General features: G+C 40.3%; 1 protein-coding gene across 1 annotated transcript; it reads right to left on the bottom strand.

The window, feature by feature from the left end:
- On the bottom strand, positions 1 to 25,948 carry ARHGAP24 (Rho GTPase activating protein 24). The gene is made up of 7 exons (XM_008941326.1): positions 25,837 to 25,948; positions 19,796 to 20,003; positions 8,048 to 8,180; positions 5,734 to 5,807; positions 4,835 to 4,956; positions 974 to 2,042; positions 1 to 729 (listed from the first exon to the last, which is right to left on the bottom strand). Exons 1-7 carry the CDS (start codon positions 25,946 to 25,948, stop codon positions 486 to 488), a joined length of 1,962 nt encoding a protein of 653 aa, XP_008939574.1. The 3' UTR covers positions 1 to 485.
- Positions 25,949 to 26,717: the final 769 nt, after the last annotated feature.

Raw genomic sequence — 26,717 nt, 5'->3', positions numbered from 1 at the left:
ATCCTAACATATCTGTTTACCTTCATTCCCCAGAAAGAGGGATAATAAAAAAAAAAAATAGATTTGATATCCAAAATAAGCTAATGGTAACACAATGCCAAAAATAGCTTATTATGTTAAGTGCAAGGGAGAAAAGCCTTGATATAAAGCTTGATTGCAACAACATTTCAATTTACCAGTTTAAATACAAGACTTGCATTAAAATATTTCTTGAGATACATCTCTTGCTCTCTAAAGTGATTTTTTAAAAATTTATATACACGTATCCAGTTGTAACACTTGACAGTACTCTCACGAAGCATTCAAAGAGTATAACTTGATAAGTACACACTGTAGATACGAGTGGTTAATGTCTGCACCGTGTCTTCCTTCAAGAGTTTCTAACATTATGTTGAGTACTAGCCTCAGACAGGTGACCAGCCACCTGATACAATATAATACGTCCGAGCCCTTCCTCAAAGTCCCACAGTCTGTGCTTCCAGTGCTCACTGGATCCAGATGGTGTTGCCCCTTTCTGGTCTGCGAGACTCCACTGTAAGTTCTCCAAAAGTGGAGAAAAACTGCTCCATTTCCTTCTGCAACATATCATTCCTCTTCTCTGCATCCTCCTTGGCCCGTTCTGCGTTACGCATTTTGATTTCTACCATCGTGAACTTCTTCCGCTCTTGATCCAGCTCTTCGTGCAGAGCTATCATTTCTGTCTCCAGGGTAAGATTTCTCTGCTCCAAGCTGCAAAAATGAAATAAAAGCAAACAGCTCCTGAGCAGCATTCATCACTCCAGCAGAAATGCACAACACCAACATATTCATACATGTGTCTTTTTGTGCATAAAGCTTAGACTGAATTTTTGAGAGGTGCATCTATGAACCATGGCTTCATCAGTGAATCATTCTCACAGGGCAATCTCCTCAGTAGCTCATTTAGAATTTACTCTGCAAAAGGCAGTCAGATAGTAGAGCCAAATCGCCTTACCTTTTTATCCTCGTCTCATACTCTAGTTTTTGCTTGGCCATCTCTTGCTTCAAGCTGGACACCAGACTGTGCAAAGCACTGTGATTGTTAGTACTGTTGGCCACAAACGTTTCACTGTTATCGCTGCTGCTGGTGGCTCGGCTGCTATGGGCCCCCACACTCCTTCTGTCACTTTTGTTCTCATAGTCATCTGGGTTAGAGAGGTCTTCATGTAGTGGCCCATCCAGCACAGAGTCTTCAAAGTTACCTGCACAAAAGTCCTGCTCCGGGCAGGTGGTGGTGGACGAACGACAGGAGTTGGAGTGCTCAGGGAGGGATATTTCACAAGAGGATGTTGACCAGGTGGCACTGTCCACACTCTGTTTGTCATCGGAGTTCACCACAGAGAACTGCTGGTGAACATTGTCATAGGTGGAAAGCCTGTTGTGCTGGCCTGACTCATTCACCGACTCCTTTTGCTTGTTGTCCCTCAGAGTGACATAGCCATTGGGCACCCACCCTAGGGTCCGGGTGTTGAGGGTGCTGCTGTGCCCGTCTGTGCTAGAAACACCCATCCGCACCCCTCCGTTCTGCACACTGTGTGTGCCCATCTTAGTCACCGGTCCTTTCAGTGATGATGTTCTCCTAGTTTGCAGGGTACAGTTTGGTAGGGCCTGGCTCTTCTCAGGCCCCTCTGCAGAGCTGCTGAAGGACCCGTTGGTGACTATGCCACTGCCTTTATTAAACGCAGGATTTTTTTTCAGTGTGAGTGGAGGGCTTCTGGTGACATCTTGTTTCTGGATGCTGTTCCTGGGGCTATTTGTCTTGCTGCCTGGCAGAGCAGTCAGAGACTCACTGTCCACGCTTGCCCTTTGGGGAGACTCGGGTGTGTCCCAAGAGCAGCGCCTCACTGCAGTCTCCTTGGTGTTGTTGTTCTCTTTGTTCTGTAGCTGCCCCACAATCACTTTCTTTGGCATTTCGTTGTTGTTGTTGCACACCTCAGATCCCATCTGAGGGTCTGCATCCTTGGGAAACAGTTCTTCATGTTTGCTAATCATCACTGACATTAGCTGCTGGACTACCACTGTACCTGAAAGGAGACGCCAAGCACACGGTCATTAACAGCCTGGTTTGTTTAAGGCATAAATATATTATATCCATCAGATTCAACAAATACTTTGGTAACCATTCAGCTTATACAGCCATTCACATAATGCATCCATATAACATCCTTAATGTTCAAGGCACATGAAGTACTTCTGGCTACCAAGCCAGATGAAAAGCATCTCTTCCTTCCATAAAACCAAGCCAGCAGGCCTCACAGACTCCCTAAGAATGGGAACTTTTGTGAAAAAGCTATTACTGTGACAGCACAGTACAGAACTAACACAAGACCACAGCTTGCTAGTTGTTGTAATAAATGGCTACCTTTACTCTTAAAGATACCTGTATAATGGGATGAGGAATTGGTTTTGTATGGTTCAAGAGAGGTTTTCCAGAATTCAAATGATGGGGCAATTTTTTTCCTGTCAAACGCAGTGGTAAAAGCTGCCCAAGTACAGTGCAATGTTTGTAGTAAAATTCTTCACATAAAAGCTAATGTTTTCAGAAGGTGACCCATAGCTGCACGTTTGACTTTGAATGATTGTGCAGGAAAAGCACTCGGTATCTTCCAGAAAGCACAGAGCCATGAAGAAGGGTGGCCACGAGCACCGATCAATGTACAGTCTCTGTTAAAAGTTCCTGTACGTTTAACTATGTGTAGCCCAATTGCAAATGAGCATTATCTCATGTCAAATCCTAGTTATGCTTAAATAGAAGCCATAAATCTGTTCAATCAAACCTGTTTTGCATTAGTTAAAAAACATGTCTTTCCCTTCAATAAGTGGAAAATAATAAGTGGAAAATAAATCCATGCCATTTCCTACTGTAGCCACTAGCCATTTTAGTACTAGGGCTGTTGATAAGCAGGCTGGAGAGTAGTTTTGAAGAACTTGAAAAATGTATTTTTTTTATTTTAACTGTGTGGAATGGAAAAAGAAAACTTTCTTGTTCAAAATTTAAAATAAACCAACCCACCCACAAACTTTAGGCAGCGCCCAGATTGGAAAAATATAAACCTAGAAAACAGTATTTTATTTAGGAATGGCTAACTCCTCTCTCCCTATCCCAAATCTGTATTTCTCTCCCCTGCCCCAGGTGAGCTAAAGGTATGTGGTACTCTATCAGCAAACGTCAGCCTGTGAGATACTGTTCTCATTGACTTTGGTGGTATAAAGCAGCTCTGACATCTCTCTCCAATCCCAACCTACCAAACAATATGAAGTACTTTTTGTACTATTTATTGCAAAAACATGAAAAATGTGACAGTTTGCTGCCTAACCAAGAAAAACATTCACAGGAATCATCTACCAGGCTGCTAAGCTGTACAGCAGTGCCAGGGTAAGAGAAGCTACTATCCCAGTCAGTCTGGCAGTTCTGTACCTACAGAGAGACAGGCTGGAAGTGTAGTGATGGTCAGCACACACACAGACAAAATGTAACTCCTGTGAAAGACATGACAAGCCAGCTGAAGAGGAAGGAAACAAAGCAGGAAAGAAAAACCCTTGTGTTTCTCTCTCAAAATACCATGGGGAGACGATTAAGGGGTGTAAACTAGGACTTCAATGACACGTGAAGCTCTATCAGACAGTCACAGTGCATTTGAGACAAGCATGTAAAGAAATGAGGGGAAAGCCACAAATGCAGTTTTAGGGGTATTTGAAGCTGCACAGGTTTGATATGATACTCGTGCACAGTCATAATAAATGTGTACATAAATTGGACACTAGCTCTTGCAAACCCTTTTGAGTTAAATAAATGATCAATCCATTTTCTGTGACAATGCGAATCCAGACATTAAAGTGAAGATGATTAAAAATAACTTTCCACGTTAGAAAGTTTTCTGGTTTGTCTGAACAGTAGGTTCCCAGCTAACCCTGGATACTCCCTGCTTTCACAGATTATTTGGAAATGCCATGTTCCTCTTCACAACAACATAGCTGTTAAGAATTAAAAGGAAGAAGGAGAAAAAATATGACTTCAGAAAAACAAGTAAATAAACTAAGTATATGGGGAACTGTGGGGAACATAAAAACATCAAACGCAGAAAAAGAATAAATCCACATGCTCTCAAAAAAACTGTGAACGCTGCATTTTTGAGCTTTGGTGAGATTTTCAGTGTAGGGTCTGTGCAATGCCCTAATTTCTGAGAAAGGTAAGTGAATCCACATAGTAAGAAAAAAAGAGTTTGGAGGGGAAAAAAAGACATCATGTACTTTATGGAGAATTAAAGCCATAAAGATTAAGCCTAGGAGGAAGCAGCCATGGCCATATTTTTGTTTTAATCACAGCAAAATGCTACAGCTGAACATTGCTGTAAATAACAGAACACAGCTAACAATTTGATCACTGCTGTGCAAGAAAACATGTAATATTACCACTGTCTCGTGGGGGATTCTACACAGGTCACTGCAGTATGAACCTCTACTAACTTCTTCTCATCCTTAAAACCTGCAGGTATAACATTAACTGCACTCCAAACACATGTGCTGAATAAGAACATGCCATATTTGCAGCAAGTTTTGAGAGAAAAAGTACATTTTAGTGAAGTTGCCAGGGCAGCACAATCTCCTGCAAAGTCTGTTTGCAACACTGCCCATTTCAGTCACTTTTATAGTAACCTGCCAGACTTGACTCAGGAGTTCATTGAGGTTGAAGAATTCTGTGTCTATAAAACAGATGTATGGGACTTACTGCACAGACTACGTGGACTGGTATGCACTGTTAATAAACCTAAAGACATTCCCTCTTTCTATTACAACTTAGGTACAATAAGCTCACCCTCCATGATAGTGAGAGGATCTTCCACTTTGGGGCGAAGGATGTTGGGGCCAAAAACAGTAGCCAGATTTTGCACACTCATTTTGTTTACACCTGAGTAAGACTGGACTTCATCAAGGAATCTGTGGGGAAGAAAGAGGCCTTTAAGCAACATGTAAAAAGGAAATAAAAACTAAAAAAAAGTCAAAGCATGTGATGGTTTCTTAACATCATTCAAGTATCCTATTCCAAATCTTCATGGAACATCTTGAAGTTCAAGGTTATTCTTCTCAATTTCTTAATTTTTTTCTTCAAAATGGTACATTGATAGAATTTAAATGTCAATCTGGACAGACTACAAGATCATTCTTTTGGAGATGGCAACTTTCTCCAGCATAATTAACAAATGGCTCATAAAATATCCTCAAAAAAATCAAACTGTTAATTAAAAAAAGTTCATTTTTTTTTAATGCTGGGAACTTTCTGTAAGTTCCCAAATTTCAACTGTATAAGATATTTTTAAGATCTTAGATGTCTCCACAAAACTATTCTATATACTAAAACACACACTGTTTTCAAGGATACCATGCTTCAGGAGTACACAGACAAAGCCAATAACTGCAGTTCGAAATGGGAAAACCACAGTCCCTGTAAAGAGGACAGAATATGTTCACTTCTGTCTTCTTGTATTTCCTGTTGAGCGTGGTCTGCTTATGAAAGGAAAGTCATCACTGTGTACCTTGATAGAGCAAATTAGTAATTAGTCATGCAGTAAACCTATATTTTTAGGCCATGCACTTAGGTTCACCAATCCTCCCGACTATGAGTAATGCTTTTCCTTCAGGGCAGACACACAGACAGGCTCGTCTGTCAGCTCGCAGCTATAAATACCATTGTGATATTCTTGCAACAGCACTTACCTACAGATATATTTCAGCAGATTAAAATTGACAGCTGGCAGGCTCTTCACTTGCTTCACCAGTTCTTTCATTCCCTTTAAGTGGTTTAAGGGGAAAAAAAAAAAAAAAAAGAGTGGAGAGGCAGTTTCTTAGTGTTTTACCAGAGATACAAAAAAATGTCAGCAATTTGAATTACAAGGCAATAAACACATCACTGAAACTGCAGCATCAAATGTTATACACAGGCTACCATCAGGAACTGCTTGTAGAAGCCACTGTGGATAGGTTTTCACTGTGGATAGTTAAAGATACATTTAGCTATCAAGGATTAGGTCCAGATAAAAATAAAGAAGGAAATAACTTGGTTTCATCGTGTCTGTTGCTTTTCTTTGATACCAAGGCTGTGGCTTTCAGGAACAGTTCTGAGTTGAAGTAGTTAGCTTTTCCATATGAGAAACTAATTAGGTGTTTTATGCAGTGCTGGTTCATACTAGATTCATACCAATAAATGCTTATTTCACTTTGTGTCCACTCTGGGAATGGGACAAGAAGAATATCAGACAGTAACCCTGTGCTTTGTGGAAACAGATCCTGGCTACATTTCCTACCAACCAGTGCCTTTAGACTCTTTTTCAGTATGGGGTTTTGGTATTTGATAGCATCAGTGGGGTTTTGATTACAATGTTATGAAAACCAATGCAAATCAAGATGGGTAGACCACAATATTGCACAAGTTTGCTGGCTGTGGGATAAAAAAGGAAACAAGATCTACAGCTCTCTCCCCTAAGAGTGACTGCACTTCTAACTTCTGCATGGAGAAAGATCAACTGGAAATCTAGTCAGACAGCCTTATAGCTGGACTGCTAAGCTAACCATAGAGAGGACTGACGTGGCTCATCTCCTACAGTACTGATTTTTCACAAACTGCCAGCACCAACTGCAGCACCAAAAGGCCACTTATTTGAATCCTGCATTCAAAATGAATTTCATGAAGTGCTTGGCATAGTTGCAGAGGAACTACATAAATACACTGTGGACTAAGCCAATACAAAATGACTAAAAATTTAGTCTGAAAATGAGTATCACTGCAAGTATAAACTGCATGGTGACTAACTACAGTCTTGTCAGGTATCTTTACACTGGAGCTATCAATGGTTAGAGACATATGCAACATGCACAAGCAAATAGCTACAACTTTAGCTCTGAGGATCCCCTCACAATCTGCCATAACCTGTGCAAAGAGCAGCTCAAATTAAACAAGCTGTAAAGCCCACTCCCACCTTTTGTGAGCAGCTGACAAAACTTTGCACCTTGTAGCAAGTTTTAAAGAACAGCATAGAAACTAATTGGATTTCAGTGAGTCTAAAAGATTATAAACATAGAAGACAGTTTGCCACAGCTCTTTCTCCCCCTCAAGTTCCCTCAGGTGGGAACAGTTACCACCTCTCCTGTGGCATCATTGTCAGTCATCAACTGAAGGCTCGGAAAGGAGACAGTCTCTCAGTTAGAAAAGAGGGGCTCCTACCAATCTTAATTAATCTAATTAAATAGGAGGGCGTTCAGTTTCTAGCAGGATTTGAAATGTCAAAAAGGAATTACACAGAAATAACCACCTTACAAAGTTGAGGTAAACTGAAATCAAAAGAATGAGCCTATTTGTGTTTATTTTGAAGAGAAAATATCAGGGTTGACTTCACTACCCATAAACACATAGAACAATGTAAAACCAAGCACTTAGTTTCTTATGTTTTCAGACTAATATGCAATAGGGCCATACCACTGCTAGGTGCATATTTTCAGTCAGAATCTTTATTTTGTTTTAATCAGAATCTTTGTTGTTTTAAAAGAGCCTGGAAGGTATTCAGTGACAGGCAATGAATAGAGTCTTCAGTCAAAAGTCAGTAAAAGCTGCTATCCTGACACTTAGAAGAAAACTACCTAATGGCAAGAGCTGGACAGCAGCTATCCTTTTACATTTCAAATTACCCATCCTTTTACAGTTCAAAATGATAATTATAAAAACTTAAGTCCCTTCCATGCAAAATGGAAGCTATTGAATGCAATGATGTTTACTTGAAATAGATTCAATGATATGTAATAAATTAGCTAAGGTAATGATAACAGCCAAGTTTATGTTATATATCTTGATTCTATGGTCTACTTTTTTACTTCAAAATTACTCAGGTGGCAACAATTTTCATACAAAACCAGCCTCAATTAATAGATTAACATGTTAAATTAGGATGGGTAATCACCAGCTTTTCTCCTCCTCAAAATCAGGACAGGTTATAACATGCCAGCCCTTTATTTTATCTGATTCAAATGGCCAACTCACCGTTTCTTCCTCCTTGCTGAGCATCTTGGCACAGGAAAGAAAATCTTCGTATTTTGCATATGGTATGACGGGTTCTGGCAGCTCCCTTAGGTACAGCTTAAGCAGTGAGGCCACTGTGTGCACATCTGTATTGCTGTTGAGTTGGAACACAAGTTGTTACCATGAATCAGGATAATACAGTGAGGCTGACAAGCTAAAAACTGCCACAACTTTACCATTGTCACCCCAGATTTTACTTGTCAGCAGTATATGCATTTATCATCCCATCTGTCATCTGTTTGCGGTAGGGGCTGTCCTTTACAAAACTTAAGATACCTGCAAGCACGAGTCTGTCACCTCTGATGATTTATTATTATAAATAACTGTACATAAGGCCCTATTTGCAAGCACAGGTACTGAGAAGACTCTGGCTCTCATTGACAGACATCTCACATCAAGCACGTAAAATCCATCTTAGCTGATGCTTTTCATTTTCATCTGAGACAGAAACCAGGCATTATATTTACACAATGAGGATTCCTGTCCTACCAGACATGGCCCCATATCCCAAAACACACTCAGCATGTTTCAACTCCACTGTATTACCACCTCCTCTGGCACCACTATTAAGTAAGCAAGTTTTAAAGGAGACCATATACACCACAGGTGTTTAGTTGAAACTTCCCCATCTGAATTACAGTCCTTCACCTGGCAAGCATCGTTTTCCTATGGGCTCCCACATAAAAGACCACTGTGACTTTTAGCTGTACTGTTACACCAAAAACCTGGATATACTTTACACACAGAACTGTAAATCCATGGCAAATGAGTTTTAGCTCTATCATGTACCAAGTAAGCTAGGGCATTGGAATTCTTCAAACTTAAGAGTCTGAGTGCTAGCACAACAGGTAACATGATAAGGCTGACAGTCAAAGACCTCATAGACACGTGTTTTTTCTTAATTATGTCTGCAGAATCTTAAGGGCTTTTTTGGATACAGCTAGTAGGAGCCTAGACTTTTTACCAGGCATACTAAAAGTAAAAAGATAGGAAGAAAGCTCAAAATCACAAGTTCAGACTAGGCAATAAAATTTGGTTTACTGTAAATGTTTCTGTAGTATGTAAAGTTACATTGTGGGAACTTAGGAGTACTTCTCTGAAAACAAATACATAGAAACAGGTAAAAACTGCAAGTCAGTACACAGAAGCATCACTTACGTTACTTCTGAGTTCATGTCTGGGTTTAACTGCTCAGGCATTTATTCATATCCTTACTGGAATGTTCTACATGCTTTCCCTGGTTAAGATAAGAGTTACACTGCAAGCTAGTATCTTTCCCTCTGACTTCTGATAAGTCAAAAAACTAGATACTAAATTATGCTAATTCCATTCATAAGGAACAAAAAAATCTCATAGACATTTCCACAATGTGCATTATTGAGTATTTTCTTTTCTTTGAAGACTCCAAACTTGGAACTCTTTTTTTAAACTCAGTCTCTCAAAGAGGATCACTGATATTCGACACCTAAGCTTTGCCAGTGTTATGTTAATCATTATTTTGGAATGATCTGTTAAAACAGTAATGGCTTTTACTAAGTTAAATCTTAACAGGAATGATGGGAAAAACCTTAGATTAATGTGATATGGTATAAACAATCCAAGTCAAGACAGAAGAAGAGAAATTACAAAGCACTGTATATATAAATATATGGTATAAATATTAACCACTACCACCCACTATGAAATAAATGCACAGAAAACATTTATATTTCAGTTATTAATAACTCCCACCCCAAATTCCAAAAACCATTCTCTAGAGAAAATCCACAAACAAAGCACTGAAGTAAACCCACATTTTTAAGGAAGGTTCAAATTCTGATGCCTCAATTTGCAACCCTCTTACTTGCAGAATGGCTTGGATCCAAAACAGGAACCTTATGTGTACCCCACACTGCAGCTCAGATGCATATATAACACATGCAAGGAATAGTACTATACATGAAACAAGATAGAGTTGTGCTATTTTATGAGATCTCAAATGCTAGCTCAGATTTGTCCTCTAACCTATGCCTTCCACCTATCCCCAATGCAAATGCAAACTAAGTGAACTGAAGATCTTCTTGGCATCCTGGCTAATGTAACTATAGACTGTACAACCCATGGGCTTATAACCCACACCCCAGTAATCTCTCAGGTAGTTGCTTACACATCTGTTTGCCATTGGTGTTATTTCTAGAGCACAACCACAACAGGCATGCCCAGTCAGTTGCCACCATTCAGCCTTAGCTTACAGAGAGATCTTCAGTTTCCTAAGTTGTCAGCACATCAGGAAAGCAAAAAGCAAATAAAGAGGGAAAGACGTTTTGCTAGTCAGACTCCGAAGGAGAGCAGCAGCCATGGAGAGCAGATGTGAACTGGCAGACTTAGGACAATGCAGTGTGAAATGGAGCACAGTCCATCAGTCTGCAAAGAATTTAACTCTGATTGCTCAGCACTGATGGTCTTTCTGAAAGCTGTGAAGGTTTTTATTATTACTATTTTTATTACTTAAACAGGGAAACTCCCCAGGCCTCGCTGAAGAACTGAACCACATTGTTCCAGACACTATTTGTGTAAAACTAGAAACACCTTTCCACAATAGAAGATTTAAACAGGCTGAGTGAGAGAAATTACTGAAGAACAATTAAAAGTTAGCACACAGGTCTCTGTGGTGATGAAGCAATATCACCTTCCCTTCTTTGTACTGCCAGGATCATGCTTCTTGAAGTACATACAAGTAATTTTATACCCGTCCCTTGGTGTTAAGTGGAATACTTGCTCCTTGAGGGCACATCAGATAGAGGATAAAAAGGCTGAAGAAGGGGAAAAAAGCCCCGAAAACTGATGCAATTTATAAACTTTCTCCTTTCAGTATGAAGTGCTGATAGACTATCACTGCGAAGGGTTAGCTGAGTGCTAAAAAACGTGGCTCTGCCAAGCAAGAACTGACAGAGAAATGGGAAGCAAGACGCCAAGCAGCAAGGAAACAATAAGGAGTCAAATGTTCTCAGACTAGCTTCCTGAAGTACATGTTGTACAAAAGTCAACAGAAAGGTGCTTTCTGAGCTGAGTTTAGAAACCCAGGTCCCAGTTAGTACACTGGGACACGTTTGCCATTTTTAAAATTGATGTTGTTGGGTTTTTTTGCTAAGGCAATACTACAGACTACCACAAGATGGTGGGATTGCAAAATAAAGTTTTTGAAAATTTTGTTTTGTTATGTTTAGGTTTGCTTTGAGTTTTTTTTTTTTTTTTTTTTGGGGGGGGAGTCTGTTGTTGATGATGGTTTTTTGTTGTTGTTACTGTACTGAAACATTGATTACGACTTAATCTACCTATACAGAAATTACCATACAGATTTTAGCACCCTAAACAAACATACATATCTACATACACAGTGCCTGAAAAGCTCTTTAAGAGAGCTTTTAGATTGTTAAAAATTCTATTTAGCAAGAGTTAAGAGAAAAGCTAGAAACATTCTTCTTTCAATGTAAATATTGGTATAAAAATATTTCAGTGTTGTTATAATAATGTAACTAAAAGAATGTTTCATATAACTGACCTGTTTAGACCTTGCAGTCCAATACTACTTTTTTCACCTTCTGTTTTAAAATACAAATGAAAACTTTAAAATGGCAGTCTCCATTTTTAATCCCTCTGTATTTTAGGTCTTTCAATCCACAAATACCATTAAGAACATTTCAGCTACAGAGGACAGCTGTGAGTTTCAAAGGAGAGCTGAACTGCTGAGGCTTGGGAGCATTTATTTCCATTTCCTGTCTGCAGTGTTCTACCCACAGCCTAAGGCGACCAACAGCATTTATAGATCTGCGTTCAGGGCATTTGTGTGGTTTGTAAACGTGGATCTTTCCAGGGCCTGTAGAGGACCTTTTCTCATGGACTTTTTCCAACTACAACTGATCAGTTTAACACAAGGGAGAATTTCTCCCTTCAAACCTGGCCTTACTTAAATTGTAGGACCATTAGAGCTACAGAGATTTAATGATTATTTAATGATTATACCTATCCTGGTATTTCTTTTTCTACCTGACACTCTTCCATAATTACACATTCATAATTACCATGAATAAAAGTATTCATTGGCAAGTATTCAAATAGACTAGTATTAAAAATACTACTAATAAAATTAGCATTATTAGTATTTAAAATACTAATAATAAAAATAGTATTTTTAAAAATAAAAATGTCAATTCCAGCAGGAAATCATCTGTTATCTAAATTGGAACAACCCTTTTGAGGTGGACTTTCTCCACATGCACAGTGAATAATTGCAAGCTTGAAATGAGAATGACAAAACACAAGGCAGAAAATTTAATGGAACACAAAAAGCATCAGCAAGGTGAGAAGTAGCCTATTTTGGCATGTCATGCTGGAAGGTCTGAGAAAGATTAATTACCTTGCTAAAACATTAATACTGCTTTACTGTTGATATGTTTCCAAAGGAGCATCCCCCACCCCACCCCTGTCCACCAAAGGCATTACAAATGCAAATGAACTACAACCTCCCCTTGGTCATCAGACTACACATATTCAAAGCCCCATTCACCTTAGCTTCGTCATTAATATCTCTGGTGGCATTGCTGTTTTGACAGCATTTTCCTTTGTGGAAAGTGCCTGCCAGACCCATTACAGCGCCTGGAGTCCCTCACCCTCTCTGCCACACACCAACACTGGCTGACGCCCAGCAGGTCACCAGGAATGCACACAGCCCGACGCCAGGACTAGCAGGCAGCACGGTCAGAGAACCAGAGCCAGCGCTTCAGAGCACAAAGCCAACAAGCTCCTCACAGACTCCCAGAGAGGAAATATTAACAGGGCAAGGTCACATTACAAAAAGACTAAAGCTGTGCCAAAAATAGCTCCAGATCGCAACGACACATAGTCTGCCTAAAGAACAAACAGTAGGGAACAACAAGCTGTGAGGCTGTAATTCAATTTAGGAGTTCTGGTAATAAACCAAAAGGAGAACAGTACAGTTCAAAAAGTTTGTGTATCAGTACCTCCTGCAATTACTTGAATTACAGCTCCATCATTTCAGATTCCCACAATCCTGGATATGAAGAGTATTTCTTGGTCTGATGTGTCCCTGCTTAGCTGCACTCAGGTCTGTAGAGCAGCCCTCAGACCAGTATAGATGTTTTCCTGCCGTGGGAGGATGAGTCCCTAACTGGCTGCTCAGGGTGTAACTGTGCTTTCAATCTTCAGACAGCTTAAGTGAGATTCTAGTGCCCATAATAAACCAGTGATGAACGACTGAAAAAGTAACATCAAGGGAATATTACAAATGTGCATAACTACGTATAGAGAGAATCGGAGAATTGTTACTTCTGAGAAGACAGTATCTAGAGGCTAGGAGGGCAAAGGAGGTTCAGGCTTTGGTCCAGGAATTCAAAGGCCAGATCAAATACATAACATCACTGGTTGAATGCCCTATGTGCTTTTTGTTGCCATGTAGGTATCTTCCAAAGCATTTCTCTATATAATTTTATTGCATAAAACCTATGTAGTACAAGCAGTACCAGCTGAAATTTTGCCTAAAAGTTGTAAAACATATATGAAAGCATTTACCATTTTAAGCCCTGAGCTGTCTGTTATCCTTACTGCCAAAAGAGCCTGGCTCTACTTTAACACTGAACTCAATTCTTAATTTTATGTTTAAACAGACAACCCAAACACTTATTCTGCTCCTTTGTCCTTGTGCTCATGATTTTCATGATCCATACTACCTTCCAGAGACCCATTCAGGGGAGTAGGTGCCACAAGGAATACTGGAGATTGACAGACTCTATATCTAAGCTAGATATACACTTCAGTAATTTTAACAGTAGCCAATTCATCTACGTTAGAGAGTGATGCTTTAAAAGCAGCAATGAAGACAGCAGCTTAGGACAGACAAATGAAAACACAAACTCAATGCAGAATGTTAAAAATTACTTAGAAAAATATAGATCCTTAAAGAGATACAAAAGTGATTTCAGGTAAGGTAAGCAGAAGCCTAAGAAACAGATGGGTTCCCATCAGGAAAAAAAGCTGACCAGCTCTAGTGAACATGTTGCTGAAGTATTTTATCATTTGATAGGTTTCTGCAGGATTTTGCAGGGATTGCAAGTATATTTATAAAACATGCAAAACCACCACAAATATACTACCTGTTCTTGTTTATTAAGAAAGCCACAAGTCTTGCAAACCTAAGTAAGGATGCTTCCATATAATAACGAAATGTCATCCTTTCTTAAAGGTGACCATGGCCATCTAAGAAGTCATTTCTAATTGGTAAGTAAAATACGTCTGCCACCTTTTTTTTTATTTTTTTAAGTCACAGAAATGACACACAAATTCCATTCCTGAAACTGAAATTCATGCACAGCTATTAGAAATATTCTTTCAGTGTCAATAGCACACTCTCCTACAGCAGGACACCAATTAAACTGATTTAATGACCCTTGCATCACCACTAGAAATATGCCTCCTGACGTGTATTTAATTGTTAGACTAAGGCTTTAAATTGTGCCATATGCAGAGGCTATTTCTGCTAGCTGATAAGAAAGAGGGCTGGAATCAGAAAGGACATGGGAGTGGCTCGACAGACTTAAATGATGAGCAGATTCTGAGGACCAGAGAAGGAAGTCTAGAAGAGGCAGAAACGAACAGCAATTTTCACAGGCCTAAGGCCACCTTAGCCTGGCAGGAACTAGCTTTCTAGTAAAGACTTAATTGCACATCAAAATGTTTCGTTTAGGGATTACTGCACCTTCCCACTAGAAGGGGAATAAAGGCCGCTACTTGTGGGGAAATAGCTTCTTCTAAACAAATTCTTATGTACAGGCTTGTATTTGGACAATAAAAGAATAATTTTCATAACCAATGATTTCCAAGTCAACACCGAGTTGCAGTCTTTACAGTGCTAGTGCAGACTGCAGTCCCACTGAGACACGTCCAATTTCTTGCGTTCACCAAAATTTTAAAACATTCTTTGCCTCTGGAGAATAAGAATTGTGCATGTGGTCCTTCTTGCTTTGAGGCTATATTAGTACCATCATTGCCTTACTTTGCTTCAACAATCCCAGTGATTAAATGCACACGAACATGCCAGTTCTACATTCGGGATTATTTGCCTCCAGTAATAATAGTTAGCATTTGCCATCTTGCCACTCACATGTCCTTTTCTCACCTGATTGCAATGGTGACTACAGAAGTAAGTAGTATTTTGTCCTATAAGGTACTGCATTCTTCATTAAAGGAATTCATACAGATGAAAGAAAGTCATAGGGATTTTGTTTTGCTAAATATGCCTTTATATGCTTTCCTTCTCTCATATATATATGTTGTGGTGAGCAGAGCCCACCCTAGGCAGGGATCGGCGTGCGGAAGATCTCGCGATGTAACGGAAAGCTCAGACTGCCCACGAGGGGCCTTGTGGGTGTGGCTTGTGCTATATAAGCAATTGCAGCTGCGCAATAAAGGCCATTTGCAGCATCCTTCCTATTGAAGCCTGTGTCTGCTGATGGTACCCAACGGCAGAGGTTGGGTGGCAGAGATCCCGGGGATCGGGTGTCGGTAACGACATATATATACACATAAACACAGGCAGGTGAGCTATGTAACTTTAAACTCTCCCAAACTACTGGACTGTATGCACCAGCAAAAGCCACATCTGTCAATCAATCATATCAGTATTAATATGTATTTCATTGACATTTCAAGTGTTTTCATTCTCCTTGAGCAATCTTAACTCTCATGTCATCTGGCAGCAATTGCAACGAACAGTAGATGGAAAGGGGTAATATAAAACAAGAAATCCAATCTTTTACCCGTTTTAGGTAGAAATTGCATAACAAACCCTTATGTTATTTTCCTTATGCAGTGCCATATTCACTATGCTAATTTTGCAGAACAAATAGTCATAATCCACTTTGTGTCATTACAAATGTATGATTTGTAAAGGAGCTGAGGGACTTTAAACTTAAAACGTAAGCCACACAAGCAGACAGAAGCATATACCACAAGGGCAAGCAAAGTGGATTCCCCAGAGGGGACAATGCTACACAGAAGTGGAGCTGTACTGGCAATACCAATGATAATTCAAATACTAGCGAGCATGAGCAACTAATTGAACTGTTAGTTCCTTGAAGCAGATTTCACAATATGTGCAGATGCATACGGAGAGAGTGAGGTACTTAGTGATTTTTTGTTTTAAACGGACATTTGCAGTGTTTTTGGTTTTTTTTTTTTTTTTTTTTTTTTTTTTTCTTCACAGAGAAGGACTAAGCAGTTTTCATTTATAGCACCTGTAATCCCCTTTTCAAGACTGAGAAATGCTGATATTCCAGTTTTCATATTTGGGGGAGTGGCATGATGGATGTTTCAGATCATACACTGAGTTTTCTCATTCTGTGAGTTTGAGAAATTTCAAATACCCGTTCAATTCTCATAGACATAGCTCACAGTCTTTCAGCAGCATCTTTTCAAACTGTAAGATCAACATTATATCAATATATGAGGCTTTTTACCAGTCTCCAATTTGTCCTGGATTCACTCTGCATTTTTATAACCAACTTCAGTATCGGAACATCCAGCTGCTTATTCATGCCAGATCTAGGATTTGTCAAATATATTTGTTTCAAAACATGGCTGTAATTTCTTTTGAGCAAAGTTATTTTACTTCCTCTTTCAAATGTGCCACATTTGTTGTGCCTGCATTCATTCTGTGGTCTTCTCTGCCAAAGGTGTGCGGATAGGCACGCAAGTGAGGAGAAGGGCAGTCTCCACAGAGATGTGAGCAGCAGCTGAAGCCTTGGCAAAAGAGCAGAGTTCAGGCTTTAAACTCCATCTCCCAAAGGCTGTAAGTTGTTTTAAGATGGAGCAACCATTTTAAAACAGATGACATTTTAAAGGAGTACTAATCATGGCTATACGATTGTACCTTTGTTTTTGCTTTTAATTCTACAAGCTACTTATTTTACTGAGTTATCTAAGAAAGCATAAAAATTATTAAATAACCCTTTTAATAATAATTTCTCACACAAACATATACAAGCAGACACACACACATTTCAAAGCATCTTCACTTGTTCTAAAGTAGTCTTTGTTTGATTTATATGCACTTATACAGAGAAAAAATGTCAGTATGAAAAATAGAAAACTCCTCAAACACCAGCTCTTTGTATTAGTTCCAACAGTGATGACAGCAGCTAGTCTTTGTCCCAGCCAGAACCAGTGATCCAGTACTGCCATGAAAGCCGTGACCTGTATTCCATTGTGTTTCATGCCCCATCAACAAAACCATCAGCTCAGTTCTAACTGCAAAAGTCTTTATTGTTATTGATGTATGAGAAGAGGCAAAATATAAATCAATAAACAGATCCTAGGTAGATTTTGCACTACTGGACTTTTAACTAGTAATAATATAATTTTTAATATTTATTTATATGTTAACATATACTTAAGCTAATATAATTATGTTTCTATAATATGTTATATTTAACAATTTTTTTTTCATTTTCTCTACAGCAACTTTTCATATTGTGGCTGGTTTCTGAGAGCGTAGTTTGCCAAATGGTTGCATCAAACCTGGAGACCATGCTGCTGTTCAGCAGAACAAAAAGTTACCCCAAAATAAGGTAACCACGTAGGCACACTACAAACACTCTGAAATAAACTTCACCTAAAGTTTACAAACGGAACAAAAGGTTGAAGGAAAAAAGTAGATGCCCAATAGAAACAATGGCAGAGATCACAGCGGAATTTATGTTTGGCCGACTTCTGGACACCTAAATCATACCTCTCCAAACTCAAATGTGAAAAAGCAAACAGAAAAAGTACCCTTTGCAATGAGACATGCAGGCATACAAGGTCTGTGTTCTATAAATTCTCAGCTTCAGAAGCAGAACTGCAGGACCAGCGATCTAGAGGCAAGTCCCGCTGGTGTTTCTACTTGCTCTAGTAGAGATTATGTGTCTTCTTCACAGTGCTAGCATACAAAATCTGCTCTCCATTTCATCTGCTAAAGCTCAGCTACCACGTCTGTCCCTGGGGCTGATTAGTGTGTGCTACAGGTGTTGCTAGTTAACCTGTACAAAAACAATTACATGGCTGAGCCACATAGAATGTGTGCACCTCTTTCAAGCCACCCTCTCAGTGGGTGTTTCAGGACACCATCTTCCTTGAGTTCGAAGGTGGCTTGTTTTCTTAGGCATTTCCTCCACAATTATTTGGCCTACAGGCATGGAAAAAAACACCTTTTCTTTCTGCTATTTGCCTGCTTTTATCTCTGGTAGAGGTTGTGACAGACATGATCAGTAGTATTTCATGTCCAAGTAGGGAAAACATGTGGATGCTTCTTTGCCATTTTTACATAAGTTTTACAGTATTTGAACAGTGAGTACGCTACAAACATTCACCAGCTAACACTGTCACTTCCCACAGGCCTCTGACTCCTTAAAGCTATTTTCTGTTAAATTATCTTAACTCTCACCTTCCAAAGAGAAACTAATAAACCCCATAGGAAGACAATCCCCTTTTCCAGAGCATTATATATTCTGGATATTTTTTAAAGTGAGGGTGAGGAGAGAGGAAACTGTTGCAGATAAAACAGCATTACAGATGTCTGCCTTATGTGCATCTGCAACACACGAACCATCAGATGTAGCAAATTTGCTCACTTCATAGAAATAGGGAAGGGAGGGGGGTAAATAATTTCCAGCAGTCAGGTTTGTATCAAGGCATCTTTTTACAGTAATATTTCAAGCTATGCTTTCCTTCTCATCACTTGCACCGCTGTCAGTCAAAGGTCACACAAAACAAATGTAACCTGCCTCTTCCTCATAACTCACATTAGACCCTCAAGTGGAGTGAAGCACCCCAACTCCATTTTGGAGGTTACTTAGGACACACATGGAGGACAACTACTGTTTAACACTCTTGAACTAGAATTTCGTTACCATTGTAGTAATTTTAATCAGAGTTAAAAAGGCACCGTGGCATTCATAGCCCACTGGTTCTCTTTGTCTGATTGTGCACTCTGAATACGTGGGCTAGTGCTGCCAATGATTACAGGGCAAGAGCTGAACTTGCACAAAAAAAAAAAACCCTTAGAAAACACTGAAGTCACAAACAACTGTGGAAACGGGACTGAGTTCTTCCCTGGCACAGAGAAATCTCATTAGCTTTGCAAGACTGTATAAATATTGGAATACAAATTGGACCTGGACCCTCAAAACCGCATACGTTTGTTATTACAGTCACAGCACCTGTTATTTTAAGGCCAAAGACCCAACATAACAAAGGAATACAGGAAAGCACATTTCCTTTCCAATAAGTTTTATAGGTAACAGAGCATACTGAACTTGGCCATAAGAGAGATTCTTTCCTTATAGAACTGACTAAATGCCAGCATCACCACTGTATTTTACATGACACTAAGATCAAGGCAATCAAAATATTTTTCATTAAGTCAAACCATTAGCAATACTGTTCCTAACCAGCTCTCCATAAATGGAAAACCTCCGGAAATGCTTTGAAATCTGACATCAAAGTCAGAAAAAATCCAAGACATTTTAGAGTGATAATAGGAAACATACAGAAAAACCTACAAAAACATGTCACCCTGCCTGCTGCTGCCAAGTGTCGTACAGCACTGTGGGCCAGACAGTACAGCAAAGCCTGTCTTGTCTACGCTTCTGGGAGTGAGGGACAGCTGGAGGATCTTACCTGTCAAAAGAAGGCTTCTCTCCACAGTCAAATGCATCCTGTAACTCCTTGACAAGGTTAGCCTGCCCAGGCAGTCGAAAAAGGCCTTCTTCCTTCAGCCCCCGCTGCCGGATAAAATCCACACACTGCTCCACCAGCATGGGAGCCAGGCGGTTTCCATACCGCTTTTCATACCGCACAGTATCTTCCAGCTTCTGGCCAAAAATACCTGCATGAAAAACAGAGACGCGACTTGCCTGAGATTCATAAAAACACTTGAGAACCCTGTGTCTTCTAGTACAAGCCACACAATTTAAAGGTCGTTTAAACGGACGATTAAACTTCTCCTTTCTTAAGAATAAAATGCTCGATCTCACCTCTGACACTCTCATGGAAAGACAATGCTGATGTATTTTACAACGCTCAAAAACATTATTTAAAATACTGTAAATGATTTTTCAGACCGTAAGCACAGAAAACACAGAAGTAATACAAATGGCATTTTCCATCACAAAACTTCTGATTCAGAAACAATTCACATCTCTATCTTCCTTCGTTCATGCCTAATTATCTATAAAAAATAAGTAGGTGCTGTATCAGTTTCAATAGCATGTAGGCATTACTTTTACAGATGAAGGGCAAAAGATTTATAAATAACATTACTCCTACTAAATCAAATTATTAAGTTTTCCCACATAAACAAAGGCCATTCCTACAATGCATTACCGATTGCTTTATCACTGTCTGCTTTAGCAACAATAAATTGTGTGTATGAAAAGAGACCTGACATGAAAGGTGAAACACGTCAGATAAAATGCAGGAATCTTCATTCATACTTAACCTCAGAAGAACACAAGAGGTTTTTTGACAGAGTTAACTTCCACAACGAGGATGTCATCACTATTACTAGAAATGTAGCTGCTCTTCAGAACTTGTTTTGCCTCTCACTTTCAAACTGCAGTGCCAACCATCACAGGCAGTATGACACTAATGGAAGCTCTTGAGATCACCATTTGCTGAATACTATTGTGGCTGAAGTGAGGTGGCAGTGGGAATGGTGATAATACCATATCTACCTCACAGGCACAATGATCTCCACACTGAACTTCAGGAAGCTCATAGCTAGTGTGGTAATTCTGACAACCATGTAATAACCTAAAGTTAAGACCCAGGTCTTATGGAAAAGCATCATGCCTCACCTTAAAATGCATCTGAAGTCACCATTTACTACACTCTGCATTCTCCAATTTGCTTTGCTTTGGAATACATCTCAGGCAGGCTTGGTTTGTTTTCAAAGTCTAGGCTGAATTTCTCTAAAGGAAGTACTTCCTTCATCCAACATGCAAAAATCTGTACCAGGCAGCACTTGGCCATGAAAGGAATCAGTCATGGTAAGCCTGCATAAATATGAACTTGAAGTTACAGGCTTACTGACAATGCCTTATGGAAAAAGTACTCTGTTGCTAGAGACAGAAGTTGCAGAAACATGACAATTCTACTTCAACATCATGTTGTCATAACTTTTACTTTGTTCATCATCTTTCTGGTGTCTGTTGGGTTTTTCAGTGTTTTGGAATAAAAGCCATGATCATTACCCTGTAAGGTGCACCTTCTTCCACTGTCCCTTTCTAATGCTGTTATCCTCTCTTATGTTGCAACTAACTACTACAGAGATATTGCATATTAATAGTTCACGGAGATTAGACTTTGATTGTTATGAAGTAAAGGCAATACTGTGAAGAACTGTGGCTGCAAACACACAGCTACCTTGGGGGTTGACATCAGCACACAACAGTGAATGCTATCAGCTATACCAGGTAACTGCTAGGATCTCCTTTACAAAGAAGCAAGGAAAAGGCAGCCCAAGTTATGGAGACAACAACAAAAAAAAAAGAAAAAAAAGAGAGAATTTCACATGCTGTTTTTTAAAAGTAAATTTCCACTACAGTAACTCAACAAGAATGCCTCTGTGGAGAAGGAAATAAAAAGAGCCCTCATAACTCATGTTGCAATGCAAACGCAAGTTCTCCAGTGCTGACCTGTGGTTTGCTTGATCTTTGGGACAGGGTACCAAAGCAGAAACAAACAAAACAACACCACCCTTGAGATTTAGGATGGTAGCAGCTTGACTTCTTCAGAGCTGGTAGAAAGCAGGGTAATCTACAGGATTCCAGTTCCGACCAGTCATTAGATTTAATCAGCAAAACTGCATTTTCAGAGAGGCCCTTGTAGGTCTTTAGTTATATCCAATTAAGCCAAGATCACGCGTAACATCAAAGACAAAAATCACATGCTAGTGAAGGGTATGCCAAGTGGTTATTCATTAACTTAGAACATTCCCGTGGCAGAAGTTTTGTCAACATTTTGAGAAACTAGATTTCCAAGCCTCACAGATGCCCATAAAGTTTATGAAAGACAGTGCTATATCCAGATTCTGCATATGTCTACTGAAGAGTTGTGAAAGTACTGTGGTATTTCCAACGGCACATATTGACAGAGTGTGGTATTTAAATCTGAGAATGCTTTTCGTCAATGATTTCCTTAGCTACTGAACACAGGCAGGGGTCACATCTCAAGAGCATTGACTCCAAGATTCTGATTCAGGAAGGAAAAAGGAGAAAGATGTAGGCAGCAGTTCTGTTTCCTTGTTCTACAAGGAACAGCTTGAAAAAGCCCACCTGCTGCTCTAGTTCTACCACAGGATATACACTCAGCGAGCCAGAAGGTTTCTGCCTTTCCCAAGCCACCCTGCAGTAATTCAGATGGTAGCATAATTTTCAGATAGCATAAAGCACAAAAGGCTGATGCTTTCAATACAGAGCCTATGACTGTACATGTGTTCTCTCAATTTAGAGCAGAAGACCTCAGTCTTTCCAAAACAAGATCTGAGTTTATGGGCTATACGGATCAGAAAGGGGCAATTAAGGTCAAAGGAATTGAGCTCAGCCTAGGATCTGGATGAGAATTTTAAGCAGCTCTCAATCCTACATCAGTAATTTACTGACAGTGAAAATAACAGTTGAGGTGAATGGCTTTCAACAGCAGGGCTGGAAACAATGCTCCTGGAATAACACAAAGAAGTAGCTGTTATGGCCACACAACACTTAATATGGAGTCTTAAGTTATTATTTCTTACCACCTTTCTACTCCAGTGTTCCCCAGCTGTTTTAAGTGGATCAAAGGCAGGGAGTACTTTCTTTCCCTCTACAGAATTTTACAATGTACAGGAGAGGAAAAAATCCTATCAAAAATAGCAGTGGCAGAATTTTGTTCCTGTTTGACTAATTTTCTTTCTTCAAGCCTTCTCCTATCCCACAGTCAGTGTGATGCCAGCAGTATATGAGGTAAAATAAACTCCTGCCCTACAGTTCAGCACAGCTGCACACCAGAAGTTACTGCTTAGAAAAAAACGACTCTGAAATAAGAGTAGAACTAGCTACAGGCTGGAAAGGAAGGGAGGCAGTTTTAAAAATTCCACTGACAGCATATCACAGTTGATCACATCAGGGTATGGAGCATTTCTTCAGCCAAGGCCAATGCCATGTCTCCTCCCAAACTCTGCTTACTCAAATTCACCATGCTACTGAATGTGTTCACCTCTGCATGCCAACAAGGTTACCTTCAGTTAGTGTTTTCTTCACATATCCTGCACGTGCTCTCAGGAAGTTCCTGTGGTAGTACTTAAACAGAGAGCATTTTCTCAAAACTGGATTTTGAAGACATTTGGCTCTGTTTCTGTGCAGATGCTGTCCTCTGAGCACTAGCTTCTCCTATGACATGACCTCCATATAGGTCTGACATTTAATTTTCCAGCATCTATCACAATGCAGCTTTGATCAGGATTTCCAAGAAGGGTTCTACACCTTGTATCATTGGTGAAGATGATATATCACTGCCTAAACATACAGTGTCATGATTCCCTTGTAGTTCTTCCAATGACCAACCCATGTTTTTCCATGCTAACTTTATTTTCTGCATCACACTGCACAGCTTAGAACTAACAGATCTGGGCTTTGCAAGTACGGCAGACATTTGCAGGCCAGTTTTGCCATTTTTTATAGTTAGGTATACAATATGCAAATTAAGTTACGAGAATTCAGTATGCCAATCAGTTAAGACAAGTGCAGTTAGCCTAATTTGCCCGTGCAACCATAGTAAAGGCTTGACTGAAAAGTCCAGTTAAAGTTCATCTTTCTGTTGACTCCAGTGGAACGTGGACCTAGTTAAAGATGTACACAGCATTCTGCAGCTCGGCTCTGGGGGGGGGGGGGGGGGTCTCGTGACAATACTCAATAGAAAATGTGTATAAAAAAGCAACTAAAACAAAGGATATGTAGAGGAAAGTAAATTAGCAGCATGGCTTCCATCATTCTATCCTCTGCCCCAAGCATTGCAGCTTCACTTGGAGTTTTAGACATGAAGAATTTGTGTCAGAACACAGACTCATAGAATCACTATAGTTGGAAAGGACCTCTAGGATCATCAAGTCCAACCTCCATCCCAACATTTCCCTAACCACTAGACCACAGGCTCCAGTGCTACATCTACTTGTTTTTTGAACACCTCCAGGGATGATGACTCCATCACCTCCCTGGGAAAGTGAGAATACGAGAGAAGAATCAGCTCTTCTTGGTGCAGCTAAGGCAGCACCCCAGACGCAAATGCAGCTGTCTCCAAAATTATCATTTAATTATTAAAGAATTTAATTATCAACTTCCAAACACTTCTCCAATAGTTAAGCATAGAAATGAGGCACAGACAGCTCCAGTTCACACCAACACCTTGAAATACACCAGCGCACTTCATACAGATACATCTATGTCCTCCTGGCCAGTCTCCAGGAGGACTGTACTCCAGCAACCGAGGGAAACACTGGCCTCAGGGCAGGGAGGAACAGGGAGCCAACTGCTTTCAATGGTATCTCAGCTGCCCATGATATCACAGAACTGCAGCAGATATCAGCTGAGACCCTCGCTGGTTGTGATCCCTTAGTCAGGGGTGACCCCGTGAAACATCTGTGCACACAACCCCCAAAAGCGATGACACCACTACACCACTACCACGTCTTGTGAGCAGAGAGCTGCATGGCCGTGCAAAAGGACAAATGGCAGCATGGAGGAACAGGAGATGAAGATGACTGCATTTGTATAAGCCCTGTATAAGACCACTTCTCACACTTCAGAACAACATGACAATTTAGTCCTTTCATTGGGATTCCTCTGTCCAGCACATTTTGTAAGGCAGCACTAAAACTAATACTAATGCTTTCTCCACGCAAAGCTTTTGTCCTCACCATAGAGATGGCTTCTCCCTACCCATCCCTAGCACCATGCCACGCTATCACCAGTTGCCGTATCTCTCCCAGACATGTCTCACTTCCAGCTGACGTACTTTGAAAGCCAGCACCCTCTTTGCCCTCCTCCCCCCAGTACTGCCGTGCTCTCCTTCCACAGGACTATGTGCAATGCAGAGGAAAACTGGCTTCAACATATCTATGCAGCAGGTGGGAAGGCAAACGCAGGCTGCAGAGCAGCACAACTAAGTGGCAATGCAGCACTTGAAGAGGACGGTGCACTGTAGGGTTACACTTAATTCACCAGAAATCTCTGAATCCAAGGACTTGGTCTTCTGCACAGATGCACATTTATCACATTGCTTTGTTCCCTCTCTTCTTCCCCCTCCTCCCCCACAGACAAAATGCAAACCTAGTCTTTTCCCTGATATTTTGCCAGACAAATTTGCAACTCAGAGCACCGCAGGTCTGATTCCTCCCCTGCTCTCAACGATTTTTGCTCAGAGGCTCTGCAAAAATCTTGTCTCAAGCCACCTCATTGAGACAGCTCATTCACGGGCAATTATGTAGAGGAGACAGTATCAGATGGCTAGCTACAAACAAACGACCAAAGTAGTAAATAAATCATTTGTGGAATGTTGGCATCTGCATTGTTTAATGCCTTTTGTTTTGGTACCCGCATCTACCCCTGAACACACCCAGCCCCCTTGACTTCTCAGAAACCATGACTTCACTAGCAAAGCAGAACACAGTGACAGAATGGACCTACCTTTACGGAAACTAAAACATCGCTTAATTCTCCTATAAGTAGTTTTAGGAATGAACGGAGCTGCTGCTAAGGCACCCGGGCTGCGGACTCCAGCATTTCTGTCTTCAGGCATCGTACAGGCCGGAGCCCCCACGTCCCTCCAAAGCTTTCCTTTACCAGCTGCATCCAGATGAAACACCACGACTGCACATTGTTACTCACTACTGAGGAGTTTTTATAGAAAATAGTGTATTTTCCTCTGGAGCTAGGAGATTTGTGGTCTTCTAGATCTTAGGTAGGGTTTGAAGTAATTTTAATGTTCTCTTCCCCACTTCAGTTTTGCTTTTGGGAAAAATTTCCTTCCATCTCTTGACTTCCTTTTGTTTTTTTATTTCCTGCAGCGAGATAACTATCTATTATGCAATGTCACAACAAAAGAGTTTCAGCAAAAAGATGTATCTTCCATTCACAGAGAAGCGGCTGCACAGACGGAGGGGCAGAGAGACCTCTTCCTCGCAGCTGGAGCAGAGGCTTGAGTGGCAGAGACTCCCGTGCCACGGGAAAAGGTCAGCCCTTCACGGTGCGCAAGGGGAAAGAAGAATAATACCAAAAAAGCCACTGAAGAATCCTCTGGGATACAATACTCCTTGCTGGCTCCCTTTATCTCTGCAACTGAGAAGCAAAAACAGCAGCCCCTTCGCCCGAAAGGCTCTCTGTCCATAACGGATTCCTTTCAAAAGGCCTTTTATATACCCAGCTCTCTGCCTGACGTTCTCATGGGCATCTCGCTTCATTTTATTGCCTTTGATCTACCAGAAGCTCTCACGGGAGACACGCATCGGACGCGGCAGCAGCACATCTTCGCCGGCAGGATCCTGGGAAGCTCCAGAGAGGGATGATGA

The sequence above is a fragment of the Merops nubicus genome, unplaced genomic scaffold, assembly GCF_000691845.1.
Source record: "Merops nubicus isolate BGI_N331 unplaced genomic scaffold, ASM69184v1 scaffold17665, whole genome shotgun sequence".
Lineage (NCBI taxonomy): Eukaryota > Metazoa > Chordata > Aves > Coraciiformes > Meropidae > Merops > Merops nubicus.
This window is presented reverse-complemented; position numbering and strand designations above follow the sequence as displayed.

What these genes read in the sequence shown, in the direction of transcription:
- ARHGAP24 (XM_008941326.1), bottom strand. Translation starts at nt 25,948, where the DNA reads ATGCCTGAAGACAGAAATGCTGGAGTCCGCAGCCCGGGTGCCTTAGCA. An exon ending in GAGAAGCCTTCTTTTGACAG is followed by an intron (nt 8,181 to 19,795) that starts GTAAGATCCTCC and finishes CCAACTCAACAG; the next exon opens with CAATACAGATGTGCACACAG. An exon ending in TCAGCAAGGAGGAAGAAACG is followed by an intron (nt 5,808 to 8,047) that starts GTGAGTTGGCCA and finishes AACCACTTAAAG; the next exon opens with GGAATGAAAGAACTGGTGAA.